Below are 13,520 nucleotides of genomic sequence, written 5' to 3' on the forward strand. Positions count from 1 at the left end.
CCATACTAGCATGTGAATTACAGGGCATTTCTCAAATATACCTATTTTTTACACACTGGCTTCCGTTTGGAAGGACAAAATGTAGAGAAAGACAAGGGGCAATAACACTTGTTCTGCTATTCTGTGTTTCCCCCAAGTCTCCCGATAGAAATGGTACCTCAATTGCGTGGGTAGGCCTAATGACCGCGACAGGAAACACAACATGGACACATCTTATTTTTACATTGAAAACTGACGTGTTTTTTGGAAAGTGCCTAGCTGTGGATTTTGGCCTCTAGCTCAGCCTGCACCTAAGGAAACCTATCAAACCTGTGCATTTTTTAAAACTAGACACCTAGGGGAATCCAAGATGGGGTGACTTGTGGCGCTCCCACCAGGTTCTGTTACCCAGAATCCTTTGCAAACCTCAAACTTTGGCCAAAAAAAACACTTTTCTTTACATTTCAGTGACAGAACGTTCTGGAATCTGAGAGGAGCCACAAATTTCCTTCCACCCAGCATTCCCCCAAGTCTCCCGATAAGTGGTACCTCACTTGTGTGGGTAGGCTTAGTGCCCGCGACAGGAATGATCACACAACGGTCAGTGTTGGTCCTTACATGAGGGCAACTGTTGAACCTGGGGTGATCCATTCCTGACGCTGGCACTAAGTACAGGCACTCAAGTGGGGTTGTGTTTTTATCAGGACAGGTGGGGAAACACTGGGTGGTATAAATGTTGTGGATCCCAGCATATTCCTGTAGTTTGTGAGACAGAAATGCAAGAAACAATAGTTTTTACTCAACATTTCAGCTTTGCAGGATATTCTGGGTAAGAAAACTTTAGGGAATCTACACAAGTAACACCTCTGTGGACTCTTTCAGATGTCTAGTTTCCAGAAATGTATGGGTTTAGTATGTTTCCCTATATGGCTGCCGAGCCCAGGACCAAAAATACAGGTACCTGTCTTACAAAACCATTTTGTTTTGTAATAGATAATTTTGATGTCTTCACAATACGATTTGGTTGGTGGAATTTGGGGCTGAAATAAATTGGGGAGCTCCCAGGAGAGCACTGTCTCTGTGCTTGCCACTGCATGCACTTGCTCTTTGGGTTGGGTTAAGCCGCTATTGTCCCGTTGCACAGACTGTGCTTGTGAAGGGACAGCAGGACTGTCCTCATCACCTCCCTCATAATCACTGGAAGATGAGTTATCGAATGGGACAGCTCTGACTGAAAAATCACTCCCAGTGTCTGTGCCATTGTCCTATCCCTCAGATGCTGCCTCAATATCTGCTATCTCAGTCTCTGACCCTACGTCAGAGATGTCCTCTATAACCCAAGTGAGGGATTGAGTAGCAGTCATCCAACGAGATGCCATCTCTGCTACTGACTAAACCAGTGGTTCCCAAGCTTTTTCGACCCGCGGCTCCCTTGATCAATTGGCCGTTGGCCACGGCTCCCCATTACATTACATTTATTTGGCAGGCGGGGGGGGGGGGGGGACTACGTGTGCACTGTGATTCTCATTCATCTGCCTTCTTGAAGAGACGTTGAATAATGATGGCTAATGCAGCATGAGTTCACAGTGAGGTAAAAGAGAATACATTAAAATGCTAAATGCAATCCTGGAAGATTGTTGTTTCTGTACACCATCAGACACTGAAAGCGGATATGTGTAAATTCCTACTGCATACATTCTGGAATCCAAATTATATCAATTTGTTGCAGGGGTAGGCCTAAGAATCTATGATAATTTAAAGGCCCGAATGACTGTTACTAACACAGGAATGTAGAAAAACATGTTAACACCAGCATGTTTCACTACTTCAAAAAAGAGTAAAATATCAGCAGTATTCCAGCAAAGCTGAAAGAATGCAACAATGAAAACAAAACTGAGTCACCTTGAGTGTGTAGGGCAGGGATACCATTCTTCTCAAAAACTGCACTTTTTGTCTGGATGAGGTGGCTTACAAAAGTGGAAACACTGATAAGTAGAATTAAAACTGTCCTTCAGCAATAAAAATGATGCAACTAGAGCTGATGTTCCGAAGTCTGTGCTCATACTGGCATCTGGTGGCTATTACAGGAACTGCAGTTCATTGAAACGATCTGCAAAGGTTCACTGCTGAACAATGTGTGCAGCGTTGATAGTTGAGATTGGTGGCACACTGGGGTGCCACGGCGCACAGTTTGGGAACTACTGGACTAAACTGTTGCTATAAAACAGTAGCCTACTTAGACCGTCACAGAATTGCTGGTGGGTGGGTGGGTGTGTGTGTGTGATATGTGCAACAGTAGAGGTCACATTACCTTCGCTTCTTCCCTCAATCATCATGTTCTTTTAAGACACTCAAAAGACAGACTATTACTTCACCTCGTAACATACCAATCGTCACAGTCTTTAGCACCTCTAGCACCCAGTCTAACAATCATTATTGGTGCTCCCACTCCCATGACCACCTCCTCGGATTCACTCACTACCACTGAGCAAAAGTGCCCTTCATCTCTCCATAGCCCACCCCGCACATACATTTTATTTGTATGATAGCACAGGTAATGGCTGACTTTACTAATGTACTCGGCTATTTACATAAAATACAGAGTTGATCTTTGCAGTAGGCATATAAACCTTCTGCACTACTTTATGGCATCAAAACTGCCACTAGACAAAGGTCTCATCCTTTTGTAGCAGAAACCTAATCACAAGACTTACTTGACTTTTTTATTGCTGCCTAAAAGCTACAGTTGAAACGGGTCCTTTGAAGTATGTGCATTGCTTTGAAGACGCAAGCTGCAACTGCAAGACAACTGGTGGCGAATATATGTATGTATATATATATATATATGTGTATGTAGGTGTGCGTATATGTATGTATGTGTGTGTGTGTGTGTGTGTGTGTGTGTGTATATATATAATCACTTTTATATGTGGATCTGGTTTTTCCTGGGGACCGATCACAGCCCTCAGGGAAACCACACACGCATTGACAAGTGATCTATATAGGTGTGTATATGTATGTATGTATATATGCGTAATATATATATTCATCAAACGTTGTCCAAGCCTCACAGGGACAAAATCCCTCGACGAAAAACAACGGGCCATGACTCCAAGCAAGAAAGTGTTTATTGTTGAAAATAAATCCTAACACGTTTTGGAGCACTGGCTTTTTTTTTTTTTGTAGCTGTATGGTTTCCTTGGGGGCCCTTAGTGGCGCTGCGATCGAGGGCCAAGAAACCTGTTCAGGAAGGCCTTGTTTGAAAGGGAAGAATCTCCTCTCAAACGAGGCCTTCCTGAACGTCGGGAAGGCCGTTTGGAACATTTTCCCCATCGGAGCAGGAAGTGCCCGCAAGGCTGTTTCCTGCTCTGATGGAGAAACAAAACAGTGACATCAGCGCGCCGTCACAAACGGACGGGTGGGTTATCGGGAGGAGACACAGAAGATCTTCCATGTCTCCCAGGGTATTTTCAAATAAAAATAAATCCTCGGGTGCAGATTTTTTAACCCCCTCCCTGGTGTCGGCCACTGGTCGTGACCTGCACCAGGGAGGTAGTGTGACACACACACTCTAGGGGGTTAAATCCAACAACTGGAAGTTATGGGATTTATTATAACAATTAATTTGATACTGTTAGACCGGACAGCCTTAGGGTGGTCACCCCTAACTTTTTGCCTGCCTCCCTCCACTTTTTGGACACTGTTTTTGCTGGTTTTTAGACTCTGCGCACTTTACCACTGCTAACCAGTGCTAAAGTGCATATGCTCTCTCCCTTAAAACATGGTAACTTTGAATCATACCTGATTGGACTATTTAATTTACTTATAAGTCCCTAGTAATGTGCACTCTATGTGCCTAGGGCCTGTAGATTAAATGCTACTAGTGGGCCTGCAGCACTGGTTGTGCCACCCACTTAAGTAGCCCCTTTTCCTTGTCTCAGGTCTGCCATTGCAAGGCCTGTGTGTGCAGTTTCACTGTCACCTCGACTTGGCATTTAAAAGTACTTGCCAAGCCTAAATCTCTCCTTTCTCCACATATGTCACCTCTAATGTGTGCCCTAGGTAACCCCTAGAGCAGGGTGCTGTGTGGGTGAAAGGCGGGACATGTACCTGTGTAGTTTACATGTCCTGGTAGTGTAAAACTCCTAAATTCGTTTTTGCACTACTGTGAGGCCTGCTCCCTTCAAAGGCTAACATTGGGGCTGCCCTCATACAGTATTGAAGTGGTAGCTGCTGATCTGAAAGGATTAGGAAGGTCATATTTAGTATAGTCAGAATGGTAATATAAAATCCTGCTGACTGGTAAAGTTGGATTTAATATTACTATTCTAGAAATGCCACTTTTAGAAAGTGAGCATTTCTTTGCACTTAAATCTTTCTGTGCCTTACAATCCACGTCTGGATGGGCTTAGTTGACAGCTCCTTGTGCATTCCCTCAGACACACCCCAAACACAGGGTACTCAGCCTCACTTGCATACATTTGCATTTTGAATGGGTCTTCCTGGGCTGGGAGGGTGGAGGGCCTGCTCTCACACAAAGGACTGCCACACACCCTACTGGGACCCTGGCAGACAGGATTGAACTGAAAGGGGATCTGGTGCACTTCTTAGCCACTCTATAAGTCTCCCCCACTTCAAAGGCACATTTGGGTATAAAACAGGGCCTCTGCCCTACCTCATCAGACACTTGCTGGAGAAGAAACCTGAGCCAGAACCTGCATCCTGCCAAGAAGAACTTCCTGGCTGCCTAAAGGACTCACCTGACTGCTTTCTACCAAGGACTGCTGCCTTGCTGTTGCCCTGCTGCCTTGCTGAACTCTTGCCTGGCTGTAAAAGTGCTCTCCAAGGGCTTGGATAGAGCTTGCCTCCTGTTCCCTGAAGTCTCAGGACCAAAAAGACTTCTCTTTTTCACTTGGACGCTTCGTGCACTGAAATTTTCGACGCACAGCTTGTTCCGCGGTGAGAAAAACGCCGCACACCGACGCTGATCGACGCGACGCCGTCGGGACGACCGGAACTTCGACGCACGGCCTCTCAAGGACAACGCTGCCTGACCTCCAGAGGAGAAATCGACGCAACGTTTGCCGTGAGAGCGAAACTTCGATGCACAGCCCCGCAGAACGACGCGCAGCTGGTAAACAAGTAGGAGAATCCACACACAGACCCGGGACATCTGGTAATCCCCGCGATCCACAGAAAGAAACTGTCCCCACGCCGGAAAATGACGCACGACTTCCCCGCATGAAAAATAACGACGCAAGTCCGTGTGTGCTGGGGAGAAATCGACGCACACGCCCTTTTTCCACGTATCTCTTCTTCTGTGGCCCTCTGAGGAGTTTTCCACTCCAAACCAGGTACTTTGTGCTTGAAAGAGACTTTGTTTGCTTTTTAAAGACTTAAGACACTGTATATCACTTTTCAGTGATATCTCTACAAATTCACATTGCAACATTATTCGTTTTGACCTACAATTATCCTGATAAATATTATATATTTTTCTAAACACTGTGTGGTGTATTTTTGTGGTGCTATATGGTGGTATTGTATGATTTATTGCACAAATACTTTACACATTGCCTTCTAAGTTAAGCCTGACTGCTCGTGCCAAGCTACCAGAGGGTGGGCACAGGATAATCTTGGATTGTGTGTGACTAGAGTGAAGGCTTTTGCTTGGACAGGGGGTAACCTGACTGCCAACCAAAAAACCCATTTCTAACAGATACCAACATTGAGATATCTTTGAGATATCTTTTACTTAAGGGGACTTTAAAAATTGTAATAGTCTCCCCATTCTAGCCTATGTATGCCATTCAGTACAATGAGGGAAAAACGAATTTGGCTGTTTTACCTCACCATGGCTTAATTTATTTTTATAAGGTCCCTGCTTATAGTTACATAGCACCCAGCCCTAGGGGCACATAGGGCACACCTTAGGGGTGACGTATATGTAAAAATAAGGTAGTTTAAGATTTTGGAACTACTTTTAATTCCAAAGTCTAATTTGCATGTAACTTTTATTTAAATGCAGCCAGCAAGGCAGGCCTGCCTTCAGAATGGCACTGGGCACCTCAGCAGTGCACCTACGAGGCACCACCTATGCTGGGGTCCCTAAACCTACATGCCCTACCATATACTAGGAACTTATAGGTAGGTTGACTTAGCCAACTATAATTAGCCTAATTTGCCTACTCATTTTATACAGAGCACAGGCCCTGGGACTGATTAGCAGTACCCAGGGGACCATCAGAGTCAGGAAAACGCCAACAAAAAGTGAAAAATGGGGGCAAAAAGTCAGGGGGCCTCTGCAATCAGCCCTTTTTTCCCACAGGTATGCAGCTGTCACAACACTGCCTTTACATCATATGACCTTTACCATTCAATCTTTACTGCACAAATGAGTACCACGCAGTTAAGTATATAGCATAGGTTTTTACCTTCACCACACAGCCTTTACAACATAGTATTTTACTATGCCGGTTAGTAAGTGTTTGTAGAATATACGGCTGTAAATACCTATGCTCTGCATACTCCTGCAATCTAGTATGGGATGTAGACACAACTTTTTTTTTTTTTTTCTTTTTCAAAGAAGTCCTTTGAGGTGAAATGTCTCAGTGACCACTCTTATGGTTGTGGAAGCACGTGGCCACTGATTCCATTGTTAGATTTTGTTTTTCCCTGCCTTCTGGTTTGGACATGATTCATGCATACAGTATATAATTTGGGGCTGCCCCAAGGAAATGACTGAGGCAAATTGTCACGAAAGTTTAAGCCATAATGGAAGTGGATGTCCCCAAGACATCCTGGTTATACTGGGCATCTCCAATGACGCAGACCTCCCTAGGAAACAGTTGTTGTTCTGTATGCTGGGCTTTGTTTTGGTGAAAAGACTTTGCTAGAATGTTGAGGCAATAGCACACGCCAATAATGGGCATGTGTCAGGAGGGAATGAACAGAGGTATGGAAGCAGAAAGAGTGGCATATGCGAGCTTCAGTTGCCCCAAACAGTTTGATAAGGCTTGGAGGAAATGAAGAGCCTATCATGGACTAACAGGCACTACAAGCAGCCAGATATGGATGTCCTTCCCTGAAACTCCCTGCCTCCAGTGGGGAGAAACTGTAAACTGCGCACGAGGCGGCACCTGTGGCTTCTCTAGAATGCGCCATGAACAAGGGGAGGCAAGGGGGTGGGCTGAGTCCTGTTGTAGAAACAGCGGTCTCCTTATGTGACTGTCGTGTGTGCATTTTTGAGTGCGATAATAAAAAATACAAAATGTTTTAAAGAACCTTGGACGTGTCAGCTCACAGGTTGTTGGGGTTACAGGTGTTTGTCCCAGGCGTCGGCCGCTTCTAGGCCATTTTGCCACTTGTTATGTCAATGTATTGTAAGGAAGGAATGAAGAGCAATGCCGATTAGTAATTGCTAATAATTAATACAAACGATTGTATTTTTTTTTAGAATTGACATGTATGTTGAAGGAACAACCGATTTGATGGACCTGGTGATTTTCTACCCCTTTTTACCAGCTAATGACCAGGAAAAACGCTTGAAACTCATCATCGAAAGGGCCACAAACAGATACTTCCCAGTTTTTGAAAAGGTTTGAACATTTTATAGTGCTTACTTTACAAGACCAGGTAAAATGGAGAGTGATTGGTTTGTTTTACTTGAAAGCATTAGGAAATGTTATCCAAAGCTTAATGAGGTTGATGTGCAAATAATTACAAAGGTATGAGGAGCCTGATGGTATCCTCCGATCCTCAGTTTCTGTAGTAGGAATGCAGCACCCTCTACCACCTTTATTCCTTACTGGTGGGCTTCCCTTTGTTATATGTTTGGTGATCTATGGATGATTCAACAGGAGTTGGGGGTGGAGGGGCCTCATGCTCTCGACCGCTCAATGATAAGTCGACCAAAGACACTGATAGGGTATAAATACATGTTGAAGGGTTTCTTCTACCACATGTCATATGCGCATGTAAGTCATCAGTCATCTGAATTCATCCTGCCTAATTTTGTGTCTATTTAACTCAAGTTTACTTCTAAACACTAATAGAAGGCGGGTAAAGTTACCATTATAAGCAATCATTGACAAACCTCTTACAAGCAACAGTAACTGTAATCATAAAACTATTAAATGATACATAAACAGTCGGGCATTATTTCTTATACACAGTTATTATTGCACACACACACACACACACACACGCGCGCACGTTATATAGAGCAATTGTACTAATAAACACAAATTCATTATTACAGTGAGGTGACATTCCATGGTATCAATGAGGTCATTCAACATGATTGATGTTATATGTTGGGACATACGCAGTGCATAGCGGGGAGTATCTTATAGTTTGGTCTATAAACTATAACGTGTGAATTTCAGTGTTTTTTTTTTTTTTTTTTTTTTAACATTCGTTTTTAGCTTTTTTCAGCATCTAACTATAAGGCCACTTTTTTTTTAATTTTTTTTTTTAACATAAGGTAAGATCTTATTTGCTTAGGTTTTATACAGACGCACACTTACACACTCCCATACCACACACCTTCACACCCATATATAAGTTAATAAAAAAATTAAGGTCTAGTCAGTTGTAGTTAGGAAAACATAATTTATTATTTCTTTACAAAACCAACATAAACTACACAAACATTAAAAATTCTAAAGTTTTATATATATAACTTGAAGTTATAGTTAGCATTCCACTCTAAACTGACAGTAACTCGGGATGTGACCAGGTGCTGCAAGATGGCAATCGAGCTTTGGGTTAACTCTGATGGGAAGACACGACATCCATTAACGTACACACCATCTGCAGCATTCAGAGCCCATTACCAATGGTGCGGAGCTTGGAAAGGGCCGCGGCACCGAGCAAGCCCTAAAACTTGTGCAGACCGCTCTATGCCGAGGAACTGTGAATGGCTCTCGAGCTTGCGTCATGATGTGGGCCTGAGGAGGAAGAGCAGTGCGGATCAGTGTGGTTTTCCGGCCTGGCTGGTGGCGGGATCAAGTCACGCACTGAACAGTAGAGGGGGCTGCTGTGGGAGCCCCTCGTATGCTCAACAGAGTTGAGTGCAGCTAGCCCCGGGAGCCTGACAGATTCCGCGACAGTCTTGGTGCCTCGGACTGAAGCCGCGTGCATGCGCTCTCAGTTGCAAACAATGAATGTCGAGGGAGGGATAACCACATAACTATCTGCAAGAACTCCTCATTCCTCCCTGTCTCCCCCCTCTTTTTTTTTTTTTTTTTTTGTCACCAGCACCCGCCCAACCCTACAATAATTTATAGTGGAGCCCAGACTTGCCCCCACCCTCACCCCAGGGGGACCCGAGGCCTACCCCTCCGCCATCTGAGCTGACATACTGCTGCCCACCCAGAGGCTCCAGAGGGAAACTGTAAACTTCGTACTTGTATAGCGCACTACTCACCCGTTAGGGTCTCAAGGCGCTGTACGCATACCGCTGTGGAATCCCTCCTGGCTTTTCCCTGTGAGGTGCCCACTCCTGAGCAACCTCCAAGGTGAAGCCAGGCATCCCAGCGCTGTTGGGGCCCTTGTGGAGATTAAGCAAGCTATTGCCCAGAGTTACAGAGTGGGACCCATGAATTAGATTAGGCACCAATGCGAGAATTATCAGGTCCAAGGGAGGAAATTGAGCCCAAGACCCACCGAGGCAGGAATTGAACCCTGGTCCTGGGCCAGATTTCTGCATCAGGGTCTGCCGCTCTAACCATTGAGCCACACTTGAGGAATATCATTGCTCCTGCACCTCCCACTCTAACTGTTGCAGCCTTTTACGCATTCCTCTGCCCCTCACACAGGACCTTGCTATACAGGAGAGGGGTCACAGGACCCATCAGAGGACAGAAGGGGTTCAGGCCTTGGGAGTCGGTGCTGTGCGCCCAGTAATACGGGCACAGCTAAGCTAAATGCTCTGGAATATGAAGGGTGACCCACCTCAGGTAATGTGGTGCTGATTTGGTTCCTGAGATTGTGAATTTCACTGTATCAGTGGTACCCCTGACTGTGGATAAACCGCCTGTTATGGAACTATGGTGCAAAGCAAGGGAATTGCACCCAGAATTGCTTGTGTCCCCCTGGGGAAGAAAAACAGGGGTGAGGCGGGTCCTGGTGCATATCCCCTGAAGTTTATACACACTATTCTCAATTGGAAAAATACTCATTGACAAACTGTTGGACAATTTTGGCTCTACTCCTGATAGCAGAGGTGCACAGGTTGGGGGGGAGGGGGGGGTGACTGTTCCCTAATACTCCCTGATCATTTCTTCCCGATGGTACTGCTTGTTCCGCCCGAGGTCTACTGAGTGGTGTCTGGCGGGTACACACACATTCTACATCACTCTTCAATACTCCTTTGTCTAGCTTAGACTTGAAGGCCCCAACCCAGGGATGCACCTCACAATATGAACAGAAGGGGTGCACAGGCCCTAAATGTCAACAGGACTAACAGGAGGATGGTACAGGTCTGCGATGCCTCAGAGTCCTCCACCGACTTCAAGTTGGACAAAATTCTAATTGCCATAGCGGACACCTGCCAAGATCTGTACACTGGAGGGGGGGGAAGCAGTGGCAATAGAACTGAGAAGTTCAACGTAAATTATGGAGAATGTCACCCACACAGAACAAGAACTGACAGAAATGCATCCGTCAGTGAAAGAATTAAAAGGACGGGTACGCTCTCCTACCGCAAAGGTACAGGAATTAGAGGCCCAGGCTAAGGTTTCCAAGGGCCGCCCCCATCACAGACGGAACAGAGGGCTCTGACCCTGTTCAGGTTTTTGAAACCTGACTTTCACAGGAGAAGGCACCCAGCTGCCTTTCCACATATTTCCTGATTGAATGTACCCGTAGAGTCCCGGCAAGTCGTCCCCCCCCCCCCCCAAAAAAAAAAAACCAGAGGATCTGCTGTGCCCTAAAATGGCCATAAAAATGAACTACAGGGCGAAGGATGCGATTTTCCAAGGTACCAGAAATCGCTTACCGCTGCAATATGACAACGCAAAAGTCCTCATCTTCCAGATTACACCCTTTCGGTGCAATGCCGCAGGGCCTCTTTTCTTGAGGTGAAGCATAAGCTACACCAGGCTGAACTCCAGTACTCACTCCTTTTCCCAGCCAAACTAAAAATAATGGCTGGACGCCAGAGTTATTTCTTCACCTAACCCAGAGATGCATGGGACTGGGTGGAGCAAAGAAGATATGAGACTTCTGCACCGCCATCACCCATGCCCCAACTGTAGTCCACTCGTCCTGAAAAAGCAGATGTTTTGTGCCGTAAGAAGTGCACAAACATGTGGGGGCCCAATGCCGTAACGTACAGGCCAAAGACCAAGCAGCTCAGGCCCTAACAGAAATGGCAAACCTCCGGACAGTACATAGATCGCCTTCAGTCACTGCCTCGGGAGACGGAACTTCTGAACCAGGCTCTCCCCACTACAATTGCAGTGTGAATTTGTTGAGATTGCCTGTTAAACCCCAGACGGCGGGAGAACTAGTGTGAATACATGAGGACATAGTGAGTGATGCACGCATATCTATCGCAATCCAACAATTGGCTCTTAGGGTGACAAGTTAAGTGAAAAATTGGGGTGGGGGGGAGGGGTGAGGGTGGTCGATGTTATTTAGCCCTAAAGCCTAGTCTACAAACTGATTTAATGTTTATCGTTTTGGTGGCCATACATTCATGGGTCACTCTGGGTAGGGGGTTCTGTTAATACAGTTTATTATCTAAAACGGCATGTTGTGTTTTGTCCACCACATGACCTGCATGTACACCTTGCACACGCAGCACAATCGTTACGATTGGTAATTACCATTAGGACGTAGTGCTTTAGTGTTTCTACTAAGATGAACAAACTAGGAATCGTCACTTGGAACGTCTGATGTATGGGCAAAATGCGCAAGCAACATGTAGTTCAGCAATACCTTAGAAAGAGGGGTGCACAGATAGCCCTGCTACAGGGGACGCATTTAGCTGCGGGGGGGGGGGGGGAGGGACTTCAGACTGCACCGGCGCTGGTGAGTTCAGTGCTTCTGCACCTCGTAGTCTGGCTTTGCACGAAGTGTGTTCATAAGGGTCGACCAGGGGTCCCCTTCCGATGCTTACGGTTAGAAATAGACCCTGAGGGCCGATATGTACTGGTGGGAGTAGACTCCTAGATGGATGGGTTGTGTTGCTTTGAAGCACATATAGCCCTAACACGAGCCAACAGGCCTTTTTAGCTAAACTGTCAGCAATGTTAACCAAGTAGGCACATTTACCATGGCTCTGGGGGCGGGAGGAGGGGAGAATTTTTATTTGTGTCTTCAACATGGATTTGGAACGCTCACATCCGCCACTACCGACCCCCCTGATAATCATGACTGCAGCACACTTGTCCCACTGGCTCCAACTCTGGTCCTTTGTTGGATCGTTGGAGGCCCTTGCACCCCGAAATCAGGGAATACTCCTTCTATTCAGCCCTACATGATTTACATGTAAGACTAGATTGCATACTTTGTGACCCTCCACCAGATTCCTAGCAACAGGAGTGGAGTATCTAGGGCAGACCTTCTAAGATCACAACCCCCCTGCAGCTACAACTGGAGTGGAGAGAACCGCGACCCCCAGTCCTGTCATGGTGACTGAAGCCCTCCATGTTAGAGGACCCAGTGTTTCAGGACACGGCTGCAGAGGAATTGACCCAATGCTTGATGGATAAATGGAGAACCTCCTCCTCAAAGCTGATAGATTGGGTAGCAATGAAGGTGGTGATTTGTGGGCATTGCATATGCGCAGTTGTGGGAGTGCTGGAGACATTACAGAAGGACCTGTTGCTGGTTGAGGAATCCCTGAGCAGTTTCAAAACTGCAGCTTGTGCTGAACAAGCAAATGTACAAGCGCTTACTGAAGCCTTAGAACTACATACCCAAATAATTGAGCAATGCAGAGGCTTTGGCTCATATCAGGCGTAGATGCACTCTGAAAGGGATACGTCCAGTTGCTTATTGGCGAGACTACTGTGTAGCGCCGCCCCAGTTATGCCAATCACAATGATTAGGACCCCAGACGGTCGGACAGTAATGCATCAAACGGGAAAACATGATGCGTTCACCACGCATATCAAGCACTCTGTGACCCGCCTCCAGTGAACAGATGAGAGGCCATAGATTGTTTCCGTGAAACTGTGACTCTCCCCACAACTGATCCCTTAGAGATGAATGACATGAATGCTGCACTTACCTTAAAGGAAGTGCGGGTAGCTATTCACTGGGCAGCAACCTGTAAGACCCCAGGTATTGACGGATTTCACACAGAATTTTACAAGGCATTCTCACTCCTAAAAAGCTGGGGTTATTTCAGGTTGCCCAGGAAAAGAGTTGTCTTCTGCCCGCAATGAGAGTCGCTTCTGGTCTCCTTGCCAAAGCCGGGCAAGGTTCTAATGGAACTTGCATTCACCGCCCATTATCCATGCTTGGATCAGACTATAAAGTGCTGAGTAAGATCACTGCTGGCCGTTTATATGAACACCTGCCATGTT

General features: G+C 45.9%; 1 protein-coding gene across 1 annotated transcript in view; it reads left to right on the top strand.

Moving 5' to 3' along the window:
• LOC138296565 (glutathione S-transferase 3-like) overlaps positions 1 to 13,520 on the top strand; it is a 302,491-nt gene that overhangs the window by 147,998 nt on the left and 140,973 nt on the right. Inside the window, exon 5 of the mRNA XM_069235805.1 lies at positions 7,436 to 7,577. Within this exon, the coding sequence (XP_069091906.1) occupies positions 7,436 to 7,577 (142 nt within the window). The remainder of the gene's footprint in view (positions 1 to 7,435; positions 7,578 to 13,520) is intronic.

The sequence above is a fragment of the Pleurodeles waltl genome, chromosome 5 (genome assembly GCF_031143425.1).
Source record: "Pleurodeles waltl isolate 20211129_DDA chromosome 5, aPleWal1.hap1.20221129, whole genome shotgun sequence".
Classification (NCBI taxonomy): Eukaryota; Metazoa; Chordata; class Amphibia; order Caudata; family Salamandridae; genus Pleurodeles; species Pleurodeles waltl.